General features: G+C 36.5%; 1 protein-coding gene across 3 annotated transcripts in view; it reads left to right on the forward strand.

The window, feature by feature from the left end:
• The window catches only part of ANO3 (anoctamin 3), a 479469-nt gene that overhangs the window by 346962 nt on the left and 119374 nt on the right, over positions 1 to 13133 (forward strand). For all 3 annotated transcript variants that reach the window (XM_011964701.1, XM_011964700.1, XM_011964702.1), the window contains 3 exons: positions 2999 to 3105; positions 5645 to 5700; positions 10159 to 10280. In XM_011964701.1, the coding sequence (XP_011820091.1) occupies positions 2999 to 3105; positions 5645 to 5700; positions 10159 to 10280 (285 nt within the window). The remainder of the gene's footprint in view (positions 1 to 2998; positions 3106 to 5644; positions 5701 to 10158; positions 10281 to 13133) is intronic.

Consider the following 13133-nt stretch of genomic DNA (forward strand, 5'->3'; position numbering starts at 1 on the left):
GTGGTGACAAAATCTCTAAGCATTTGCTTGTCTGTAAAGGATTTTATTTTTCCTTCACTTATGAAACTTAGTTTGGCTGGATATGAAATACTGGGTTGAAAATTCTTTTCTTTAAGAATGTTGAATACTGGCCCCTACTCTCTTCTGGCTTGTAGAGTTTCTGCCGAGAGATCTGCTGTTAGTCTGATGCACTTCCCTTTGTGGGCAACCCGACCTTTCTCTCTGGCTGCCCTTAACATTTTTTCCTTCATTTCAACTTTGGTGAATCTGACAATTATGTGTCTTGGAGTTGCTCTTCTCAAGGAGTATCTTTGTGGCATTTTCTGTATATCCTGAATTTGAATGTTGGCCTGCCTTACTAGGTTGGGAAAGTTCTCCTGGATGATATCCTGAAGAGTGTTTTCCAACTTGGTTCTTTTTCCCCATCACTTTCAGGCACCCCAATCAGACGTAGATTTGGTATTTTCACATAATCCCATACTTCTTGGAGACTTTGTTCATTTCTTTTTACTTTTTTCTCTACACTTCTCTTCTCACTTCATTTCATTCATTTGATTTTCAATCGCTGATACTCTTTCTTCCAGTTGATTGAGTCGGTTACTGAAGCTTGTGCATTTGTCACGTAGTTCTCGTGTTACGGTTTAATCTCTATCAGTTCTTTTAAGGACTTCTCTACTTTGGTTATTTTAGTTAGCCATTTGTCAAATCTGTTTTCAAGGTTTTTAGTTTCTTTGCGCTGGTTACGTAGTTCCTTCTTTAGCTCTGAGAAGTTTGATGTACTGAAGACTTCTTCTCTCAACTCTTCAAAGTGATTCTCCGGCCAACTTTGTTCCGTTGCTGGCAATGAGCTGCGTTCCTTTGGATGGGGAGATGCACTCTGATTTTTTGAATTTCCAGCTTTTCTGCCCTGCTTTTTCCCCATCTTTGTGGTTTTATCTGCCTTTGGTCTTTGATAATGGTGACGTACTGATGGGGTTTTGGTGTGGGTGTCCTTTCTTTTTGTTAGTTTTCTTTTTTACCATCAGGACCCTCAACTGTAGGTCTGTTGAAGTTTGCTTGAGGTCCACTCCAGACCCTGTTTGCCTGGGTATCAGCAGCAGAGGCTGCAGAAGATAGAATGTTGCTGAACAGTAGATGTTGCTGTCTGATTCTTGCTCTGAAAGCTTCGTCTCCGTGTGAGGTGTTAGGTGTCAGTCTGCACCTAGTGGGGGATGTCTCCCAGTTAGGCTACTCGGGGGTCAGGGACCCACTTGAGCAGGCAATCTGTCTGTTCTCAGATCTCAACCTCCATGCTAGGAGATCCACTTCTCTCTTCAATGCTGTCAGACAGGGTCATTTACCTCTGCCGAGGTTTCTGCTGCTTTTTGTTTAGCTCTGCCGTGTCCCCAGAGGAGGAGTCTACAGAGACAGTCAGGCCTCCTTGAGCTGTGGTGGGCTCCAGCCAATTCAAACTTCCTGGCGGCTTTGTTTACCTACTTAAGCCTCAGCAATGGCGGGTGCCCCTCCTCCAGCCTTGCTGCCACCTTGCAGGTAGATCTCAGACTGCTGTGCTAGCAATGAGGGTGGCTCCATGGGTGTGGGACCCTCTAGGCCAGGTGTGGGATATAATTTCCTGGTGTGCCATTTGCTAAGACCATTGGTAAAGTGCAGTATTAGGGTGGAAGTTACTCTATTTTCCAGGTGTTGTGTGTCTCACTTTCCTTTGGCTAGGAAAAGGAATTCCCTTCCCCCTTGCACTTCCCAGGTGAGGCGATGCCTCGCCCTGCTGCAGCTCTCACTGGTCGGGCTGCACCCGCAGACCAGCGCCAACTGTCTGACACGCCCCAGCGAGATGAACCCGGTACCTCAGTTGAAAATGCAGAAATCACCCATCTTCTGTGTCACTCATGCTGGGAGCTGGAGGCTGGAGCTGTTCCTATTCAGCCATCTTGGGCACGCCCTCCCAGCATTGCTTTTAATGGCAAAAACTGCAATTACATTTGCACTAACCTAAATATTATACAACTTGACAGAGGATTGGGTAAAAGAAGGCAGAGCTGTTAGACATATAAATCTGAAGACACAAAGCTGAAGAGTAGGTTGGAATGCAAGTACTGAGAGCCTTGGAGGAAAATAAGAAATTTAATGATGCTTGTAGAGGAAAGCTGTTGGCACACTAAAAGTAAGGGAGTGTTCTAAGAATCAGAGCTGTGCATTAAAAGTCAGGTGGAAAAATGCATGGCAAGTTAGGAGGATGTTCTACTCATGTTCTAGGCAAGAGGCAATGAGACCCAGAACAAAAGCTGGAGAGAGATAGTTTAGTCAGAAAAGTTACACCGTTTGCCATCTGTTTGAATATGAAGAGTGTAGATGAAGGAACTATCACAGAATACCTACCAATTCAGTACGGCGTGCTTGACACAGTGGTGATTTATCACTCGCATAGATAAACTAGAAACAGAAGGTGTCAGAGTTGAGCAAGACCCAGGACACTTCAATTTTTTCCATTCCTCTTGAGCTCATGCTTTTGCTCTTACATCATTGGCTCTCAAATGGTTCTTCATTGCTACTCTTCCCATGAGGACAATAAAAAAGCATCAAGGGAAAGGTAGGATGATTGTTCATTGTTAAGCCTCTGAAAACGAGATAAGCTGCATTAGAAAGCGTGGTATGCGGGATAACATCAATTTTTGATGTGTTCTATTTGGAAATACATTGCTTAAGGTAGTATAAAATGTATGGGAGCCAATGGACCATCTATTCTGTCCTTGTTCCATGTGAAATAAGAAATAGGAGCACCTAGAATTCCTTATAAACTGAAAGAAGATAACAAAGTGAATATTTGATAATGCCTTGTATTATTTATGAGTGAATTCTTTTTCTCTATTTTTGTTTAAAGAGGATGATTTCCCTTCTCATTTACTATGCTTCACATGCATTAGCTTTAATGGAACTTGTAACTATTACTGGATTCTGTGTTCTGCTTTGAATATTAAAACAAATTCCCTCATCTTAACAGCTTCATAATAAATAATAAAGACACCTTCTTCAGCAATGCTACTCGAAGCAGAATAGTCTATCACATGCTGGAGCGCACCAAATATGAAAATGGAATATCAAAAGTGGGTAAGAACATTAAATAATAACAGAGTGGAACTTGCTGTTACTGTTTATATCCAGAATTACTGTTTTTTTAAACAACTGAAGCTTTGCTTTAATTTATTAAATAGATGTGTATAGCATATTGAACACAAACTCTATATACTTTCGAATTTTCAGCCTTTTAATAAAACAAACTTTTTTGAGGGTGTTTGGTCATAGATATCAAAATGTGAAATGTGCAAACACTTTGAAACAGAAATATTATTTCTTGAAAGTTATACTCCTCAAATAATCAGACTTTTGAATGATAACATACACAGAAATGTGTTCATGGGCTTGTTTGTAATAGAATTATCAGGAAATACCCACATGTCCATGCTTAGGGACTGAAAAATAAGTTAGACTGTGTCCATGTTAATACATTCATTAAAAGTTATGTGACATTTATTTACTCTTATTTTAGCATAAAAATTTCAAGTATCTGTTATACAAAGTACATGACATAAGCCCTATACTCAGGGAGATTGTAAATTGGTTATGAGTTCGTTATTTATGAACTCCAAAAGATATCCACAAACTATACATCTCATATAATTTCATTTCTTAAACCTATGTACATAAAAAGACAAAAACCTTAGAAGAATATGTAAGAAACTTTTTAGAGGTTACCTGTGGAAGGTGAAATAATAGCTAATTTTAATTTTTGAAATTTCTTTGTTGTTTAAATGTTTAGCAGTATAGTACAACATGTATAATACAAAAGAAACTTGAGAATGTTTCACTTAGAAAAAGTAAATAAAGTTGCAAAATTTACATAGAGCAGAGCAGAAAGCAGCAGGTGACAAACAAGATATACTTTTAATTATAAAGGTGACAAATAAAAGATGCTTGAAGGGATCAAATGTTAGTCACATCTTAAAAGCCTTGAAAATACAAAGTTGGCAGCCAGCAAAAACTTGTACCAGTCTCTACTGATTCTATTAAAATTGAGTGCTATATGAGTAAAATACACAATGTTTCAAGACAGCCACTTTTTAAAGAAAAACCTTCAGACTCTGTTGTTCTTCTGATTAATAATTTACTTATTACTGAGCATTCAAAACAGTTAACTCACATGCCTAAACTTCACCAAAACTAAAGAAATAAATTTAGTAAGTAAGTTAAGGCACTAAAAATAGGCTGGGTACGGTGGCTCAAGCCTGTAATCCCAGCACTTTGGAAGGCCGAGATGGGTGGATCACCTGAGGTCAGGAGTTCAAGACCAGCCTGGCCAACATGGTGAAACCTCGTCTCTACTAAAAATACAAAAATTAGCCAGGCGCAATGGTAGGTGACTGTAATTCCAGCTACTAGGGAGACTGAGGCAAGAGAATCACTTGAACCCGGGAGGTGGAGGTTACAGTGAGCTGAGATCACACCATTGCACTCCAGCCTGCGCAACAGAGTAAGACCCTGTCTCAAAAAAGAAAAAAAAAAAAAAAAGGAACTAAAAATAATGAAATCCAGAATATAAATTGAAAATGTGTCTAAATGTTAGTACTATATTCTTTTGTATTCTTTTAAAATAATTATGAAATTATAAATAATTATAAGGGCATCGTTCCCTTTGTAGTAAATACAGAATAATTAAAATTATTCCTAACTGCAATTCTCACTTATACATTTTTAAGTTTATATATATGTGTATATATTTATGTTTGTGTATATATGTGCGTGTATATATATATGTACATATAAATTAGATGTTTTAGCATTTATAATTTTCAGATTTTAAAAAAATTACCATTATGAATATTTTCTCAAGCCCTTAATTACTCTTTGAAAACATTATTATAAAAAGCTGTGCAATATTCCATAATAAAATTCATCAAATCACTGTTATTTACTAAGTACCTATTATGATTGATTGTACTATAAAAATTAAATGATCTATCAGTTTTGGATATGTAATTATTTCTAATTCTTTACTGATATAAATAATATTGCAACAATAGTTGCTCACTCGGTATCGGTTCTTACCAGGAATATATGAGAGTGTCCATGTCGCTCTACCCTCATTGAGAGGGAGGAGATTTTAATAAGTGTCTCATATTGCTATTTGTGTCTTTTTGGTTTGATATTATAAAATTAAATATTTCTCAATACCAATATCGTTTTGAGGTCTTTTGTTTTGTTTTGTTTTGGTAGGGGACAGGGATGGGGTGGGATATAGAATTTGTCTTCTTTATTGACCAAACTTTGTTATTTGGAGAAAAACAAAAAGTTGCTTCTGGGTCACATGATCCTAAATAAGTGGGTTAAATGCCCAATATTTTATGATATGGTAAAGTAAAACCATGTGACAATTTGCAAATCTTCATTTACTAATATCATAAGGACATAACTAGACGCAGTATCAGTTTCTTTCACAATCGCACTGTCCTCATAGGTGATGTGGCTATGGAAGTCATTTGGGTTATCTTAAACTTTTTAATTAATTCATTGTCCCTGTATATTTGTGTTGCTTCAGAGGAAATGCTTCATTGAAACTAACTCAAGAACTGTCCTTTTCTTCTCTTTGCAGGTATCCGTAAACTTATAAACAATGGCTCATACATAGCAGCGTTTCCACCACATGAGGTAATCTTGAAATACAGTTTCCACTTTATAAACAAGGTTTTCATGCTCAATGCTTCGTCCTGTTGTTTTCATTTGAGTCTAGCTGTCCACTCCCAGGAAGATTCAGTCTGCAAGTAGCCATGGGCCTTCTGTCTCCCCATGGTAATTTTGCGACTGTACACTGGCTCCTCTGCCTCAAAGCCTGTTTGCAATTTGCCCCATACTGGGAATCCCAGCCTTAGCGGAAACACTCCTGGACACTATAGCTGCTGCCTTCTGCTCCAGTATAGAGTTCCAAGCATGATCCGACTTGGGATCTGCACTATTCCAAATAGAGAAGTTTCCTGGTTTGTGCCTACTACTTTGAGATACTTCAAAATCTAAAGTCCCACCACAAAAACCTGTAGCCAATTGCCTACTCAATTATTTGCCAGATGATTACCTCCCTACAAGTTTTAAATAGAAATGCCTGCTCTAAGCTGCAGTGGGCCCTGTCCACTGTAAATGATATCTGAGCCAACTTTTATTTCCTGACCTCTTTCTTTAAGGCAATTTCACGTTTTAAGGTAAGAGTGGGGTCTTTACAGGTTTCACTTCTGAACTTTCAAAGGCTATCACATTTCTATTTATAAATTTATGACTGAGGACTTCAGTACATAATACAAGGCTGAGGAATTTGCAGTCTGGTATGACCAATAGTAGATAAAATGTATTAAGTACTTGCTATTGGCAGTGACGTAAACGTTTTATACGGATTGTCTCATTTAATCCTTGCAACAGCCCTTTGAGATATACGATAATATTAGCTCTGTTTTTTATATAGGTAATTGAGGTACGGAAAGGTTAGATATCAAACGCACAGTTTTGAGTACCAGAAGCCAATCTCCAATGTTTATATTCATTACGGTATACATACTTATAGTCAGAATAGAAATAATAACAGGAAATATGTTTATGTATTTAATGTGCCAGGCCTTGTGCATGTATTTTCCCATTATTCTGAACATAACCCTGGAGGGGTAAATTTTATTATTCTTATTTTACAGCTGAAGAAACAAAGCTCAGAGAAATTAAACACTATATCAAATAGCACATAATAACCGGTAAAGTGTTCAGAATGGCAAACTTAAGGCCCAAGGAGAACCTCTGTAGCAAAGAAGGTTTAATTTGTTCTCTATTTAGGTCATTTTCTCTACATAATTAGGCTGCATTCTGAAAGTTCATTTGACAGTTTTTTTATGTGAAATTTGGGACTTTTATAAATAAGTTATAAGTAATTATCATCTCCCCACTTGTGTTTGTAATTTGGATGAAATATTAATATATGGAATAAATACATGAAAAGAATGGAAAACAATGTTGTTGAAATACAAGAAAGGAAATTAGAAGGTCCATAAAATGGGCTCAGGAATTTTCTGTTGATTTTAAATGCTACTACTTGAGGTAAGGAAAATAAGGCTTATTAGGAGGAAAATGGAGTCAATGGCATTGACTATAATTTGATTAAGGATAGTTCACAATTCTAGGCTTCCTTTTTTCTTTTTCCTTAATGCAGGAGACAAGTGCCAATCTCTTATTTTTACCTGTAGTTGAGGTTTGTTTTTTACTTACAAAAAGGACAGTGGCTAGAGGGAAGAAGAAGAAATGTCTTGTGGAGTTTGGTATGAAAAGGCAAAATAAAGGGAACGAGAGAAATATGCACACACAAGAATTCGTCCAAGATATTGATAGAATTTATAATCCAATGAATGATGAATAGTGGAAAGAGAGAAAATGTGTGTAGGTCAGAGGGGGCCAATCATGGGGATGGCAGAGACCACTGAGTGTACACAATACTTCAGAAAGGCGTGAAAGTACATGAGTGAGCAAGAGTAATCACTTTGGTCAGTTTTCTCTTGCAGCCCACTGCATGTCACTATCAAGCCAGAATGATGTAGCTGATTGAGGTTATAGAGCAGAGTTAAGAAAAAGATACCCTACATATTCTAAAGTTTAGCATCTGAAACCCAAAAAGCCTTTTAATTTTTGGGCTTTAAACACCTTGAGCCAGCTTAGGGAAGACAATTTGGGGCCTGCACTTAAATGGTACTTCATTTCTTCCCAAATTAATGTATCTGTTTCATCAGGGAGCCAGGAGTGGCATCCACATGTCTCTCATGGCAACCTTGAGGCACCTGTGAGCCATGACTCTTGGTGTCTTCTTTCCTTATAGGAGCTCACCGTGCTGGTTGTCAAGGAATATTCTGATGAGCTTTGCACTTTTCAAGAGTCACAATATATCAAATGCATAAAATAACTCACATTAATTGTATACTTTCCATGTGCCAGGCACTTTATAGGTACTAAGTTGACTCTTGTAAAACCCCTCTATACTGGGTAATATTATTATTACTTCTATCATCTAGGTGAGAAAACTGAGGCATAACTCCACTTGCTTTAAATTTTTGTCAAACTTTCGTAAAGATAGAGCTATACATTGGAGTGAGGAGAAAAACTGTCATATCTTGTATCTCACATTTTAGTTCAGAAAATATATAGTCACCACATATATTGTCCTCTTTTTATATAATAAAAGCAGAGAATTTCAACCTTTAGGGAACACTCTTCTCTATAAGGCATATTATATAATCTGCAGTTCCAAAATTGCGACACAGATGACAGATTTTTGAAAGAGCATATAAAGAATTGAAAAAAAAATCCTTCAATTTTTGGAATATCTTATCGGAAATAAATTTTAAAGATACTGCCACTTTAAAAATCTGACTAGCCAGCTTCATTCCTGGGTTGCAAGGCTGGTTCAACATATGCAAATCAATAAACATAATCCATCATATAAACAGAACCAATGACAAAAACCACATGATTAACTCAATAGATGCAGAAAAGTCCTTCGATAAAATTCAACACCCCATCATGCTAACAACTCTCAGTAAACTAGGTATTGATGAAACATGGTCACAAAAGCCAAAATTGAAAAATGGGATCTAATGGAACTAAAGAGCTTCTGCACAGCAAAAGAAACTATCATCAGAGTGAACAGGCAACATACAGAATGAGTGAAAATTTTTGCAGTCTATCCATATGGGCTAATATCCAGAATCTACAAGGAACTTAAAACAAATTTATAAGAAAAAAAAAAAAAAGAAACTCCATCAAAAAGTGGGCAAAAGATACGAACAGACAATTCTCAAAAGAAGACATTTATGGGGCCAACAAACATATGAAAAAAAACTCATCATCACTGGTCATTAGAGAAATGCAAATCAAAACCACAGTGAGGTACCATTTCATGGCAGTTAGAATGGTGATCATTAAAAAGCCAGGAAACAACAGATGCTGGAGAAGATGTGGAGAAACAGGAATGCCTTTACATTGTTGGTGGGAGTGTAAATTAGTTCAACCATTGTGGAAGACAGTGTGGCGATCCTTCAAGGATCTAGAACCAGAAATATCATTTGACCCAGCAATCCTATTACTGGGTATATACCCAAAGGATTATAAATCATTCTACTATAAAGACACATGCACACGTATGTTTATTCCAGCACTGTTCAGCATAGCAAAGACTTGGCACCAGTCCAAGTACCCATCAATGATAGACTGGATAAAGAAAATGTGACACATATACACCATGGAATACTATGCAGCCATAAAAAAGGATGAGTTAATGTTCTTTGCAGGGACATGGATGAAGCTAGTAACCATCATTCTCAGCAAACTAACACAGGAATAGAAAACCAAACACCCCATGTTCTCACTCATAACTGGGAAATGAACAATGAGAACACATGGACACAGGGAGGGGAACATCACACACTGGGGCCTGTTGGGGAGTGGGGAGCTAGGGGAGGGATAGCATTAGGATAAATACCTAGTGCAGATGATGGGTTGAAGGGTGCAGCAAACCACCATGACATGTGTATACCTATGTAACAAACCTGCACGTTCTGCACATGTATCCCAGAACTTAAATTATAATTTAAAAAAAGAGAGAAAAAAAATCTGACTAACACTGGTGGCTGAGGCGTCTTATATATTTTGAATGAACACTTACTGTCTTCCTCAGCTTGTAAAAATGGAAGAAACATTTCCTGGTATTGCATCACTTCTTAAACAAAATAATGCCCTTAAATTCTGAACTAAAGATTATCACAATTTCTCTCGGTGATGGTGAAGATATTGTGTTTATTAAAAGACCTTAAATTCCAAACAGTAAAGCCTAGCACCTACTTTACTTTAAGCTAATGGGTTCCATTGTATTTTTTAACTAATTTAATAGAAGATTTTTAAAGTAACTGTCAGACTATTTTTAATGAAAGATATGTAAAGGCATCTATCACATCATTTCAGCGATGGGCTTATCATTTCTGAAGCTTTCAATAAGTTGTTAAATTATTCTGTGAGGGAAAATACAGTTTTCATTCAGTTCAAATTTCACTAAAAAATAGATCCAAATGTATCTTACTTTATCTGTTGCAGGGAGCCTACAAAAGTAGCCAGCCGATTAAAACCCATGGACCTCAGAATAACAGACATCTATTATATGAGCGCTGGGCACGCTGGGGAATGTGGTATAAGCATCAGCCTCTGGATTTAATCAGGTATTGCAAGTGGAACAATAATGAAAAGCAAAGTATGCTGTTTGGTTGTCATTGTCTAAGACTTGGAATTTGCAGTCTACAAAAAAAGCAACCGCTATAAGATTTTTCACTAAAAGAGTCTCACTGTAGGTAATTGGTTATACAGAGGATGGGAGAGCTGAGAAATCAAACAGGCTTTGCAAGGTGTCTAAGGGATTAGCAACAGCAAAAAATTACTAACCCCTTAAGGGTGGAGAGAAATTGGAATAAACATATATTATCAGAGCCCAATACTTATGTACCATTGCTAGGGCTTCCAGTAGAGAGGTGAAAGTGACGGGGAGGGTGGAGCCATGGAGGGGGCATAGAGAGGGAAAATGGTCCTGGCTTATCGCTTCCTTCTACCTTTGAGTGATCAACTCACCAGAAGTAACGCCTCCTGACTCAACTTAACCAGAAGTAATTTAGAGTAAAACCTGACTAAAATGTCCAAATCAAAAAAAAAAGAAAGCAAGCAAGCCAGAAAGTGGATCTAAGAGCAAAGAGAAAAATGACTAACACGTGTTTCACATGTTTGTATATATTTATTGTTCATTAAAGATCTACTCTACTTCAGGATGCATATTCTAGTAAGTAACTGCCTTCAACTTGAATTAGTCTTGAAATATTGTTGTATTCATGATTTATGTCATTTATGTTGATGGAGGATAATTTGTTTTTTATTTTTGGAAATCATGAAATCTGTAACAAGATCTTAAGTCTGTGGTTAACTATAAATATTTATAGAATGAAAGAAAAGGACCATTTATATTATTATATATGTTAATATTTTAAGGTGTTTATGAAGTATAAACATCAGGAATAAATCACAGCTGAATCAGTCAGTGCCCCCAGCATAAAACAGGTGAACAAGGAAAGGGGTACTTGTGGAGAATTTAATAAAAGAACTATATACAGAAGCATAAGCCAGAGTCAAGGGAAAGAGTGACAGATGAGGAAGCTCCCAGGGACTAGCACAGCTGGAAGTTGCTATCAAACCTAGATCTTGGAAGGACAGGGGGAGAAAATATTTGGCAGAACCAGTCAAAATTTATACCAAAAATTTGACCTTAGGAAGAAAGCAGCCATGGCCAAACCATGGCCCAAGAAAGAGGAAACCAGGATGATAAACCCCATCTCTTTTATATTGCCCTCTGATCTCCTGCTAGCACATTCAGTCAGTCAGCAAGCCCATCAGGAAGCCAGAAGAAAATGGGAAGGAACAAAGCTTATAGAGTGCATAGAGGTAGACCCCCTAGTGCCTATAATGAAAGGAAAAAAAGTAGAATGCAGATCTGGAGATACAGAGGATAAACATCCACCACCAAACGCTTTTAATTTCAAACATTAAGTATTTGGGCATATTCAGAACCAAGATGTTTTATTTTTTAGTTTGATGACCACAAGAAATTCTCAGATTTTATTTTATGCAGACAGGAGAATTATTTTAGATATTGTGAACCCAGTGAAATGTGCTTGTTCACAAAGCTATATCTATTAGGAATTAAAATGAAGTTAGGATTTGCAAGCATGCATTCTAGTGTCAATAATTACATTTACTTAGCTTATTTCACTTAAGATAATGTCCTCCAGTCTTATCCATGTTATTGCGAATGACAGGATCTTCTCCTTTTTAAGGTTAAGTAGTTTTTCATTGTGTATATATACCATATTTTCTTTATAAGCCACCGAAATACAAATACTACATAATCTCACGTATGGGTAGAATCTAAAAAAGTTGAACTCATAGAAGCAGAGAGTAGAATAGTAGTTACCAAAGGCTGGGGTGGGGAGAAGACAGAAATTGGGGAGAAGTTGGTCAAAGGATACAAAAATGAATTTAGATAGGAAGAATAAGTTCCAGAGATCTGTTGTACAACATGGTGACTATAGTTAATAATCATGTATTTTATGATTGAAAATTGCTGAGTACATTTTAAATGTTCTTACTATATAGTAAGAATAAATATGTGAGGTAATGTGTATGTTAATTAGCTTCATTTAGTCCTTCAAAACTATATGCATATTTCAAAATATCATGCATGCAATAAATATATACAATTTTTGTTGACAAAAAATAAACAAAGTATAAGTTCTCATCTATAGAAGACATTACTCTTGCTTCTTCAGATAATTCCAGCAAGCAGCCTTTATTTTCAGTAAATAGGTTTATTCAGCCACTATTACCACTTCTTTGGTTGTTGACATAGGAGGATTTTTTTTCTTAAAAAAATTATATTTCTGTCTTTAATTGGCTAAGGGAAGGAGTGTGTGGTGTAATACTCACCCAAGAGAAAGTTTATAAAAGAGTATAGAGGGCAGTTGAACATGTTTTTACCCCTTAGGAACTTAACTTGTGTTACCAAAATTTAGATGGTAATGAGGCAAACATTGATAGTAAACTATTTATGCATAGCATTTTCTACAAGGCCCATTTTTCTACAACCAGCAGAAAAATTATCTTAAGATTTGTGACTACTTATTTTGAGTAAGTTGTTCTTAAAACCACACACTTTTGAGGGCATGTGTCTCTTACTGTGTTGCTTCCTATCTGTAGTGAGAGAAAGAGGGTGTTCAAAGTTGAATTTCTTTATACTCTTTAGTTATGGATAATGGAGACTCATAGGCACAGCCTGTATTGTCTCATGCTGAATAAAGTAGTTTCTTAGGATGGAAAGTCAGATACAGACAATTCCTTTTTTATATAAATAACCATTTCTGGACATGTGTCCATGGTTTTTCCCATTTTAAAAATAAATTTAAACGTTTTATAGCTAAGTCCTATTTTAGTTGCAATCTGTTTTTCCATGAAAAATATTTGAAACTACAAAGAGC

The sequence above is a fragment of the Mandrillus leucophaeus genome, unplaced genomic scaffold, assembly GCF_000951045.1.
Source record: "Mandrillus leucophaeus isolate KB7577 unplaced genomic scaffold, Mleu.le_1.0 Scaffold700, whole genome shotgun sequence".
Classification (NCBI taxonomy): Eukaryota; Metazoa; Chordata; class Mammalia; order Primates; family Cercopithecidae; genus Mandrillus; species Mandrillus leucophaeus.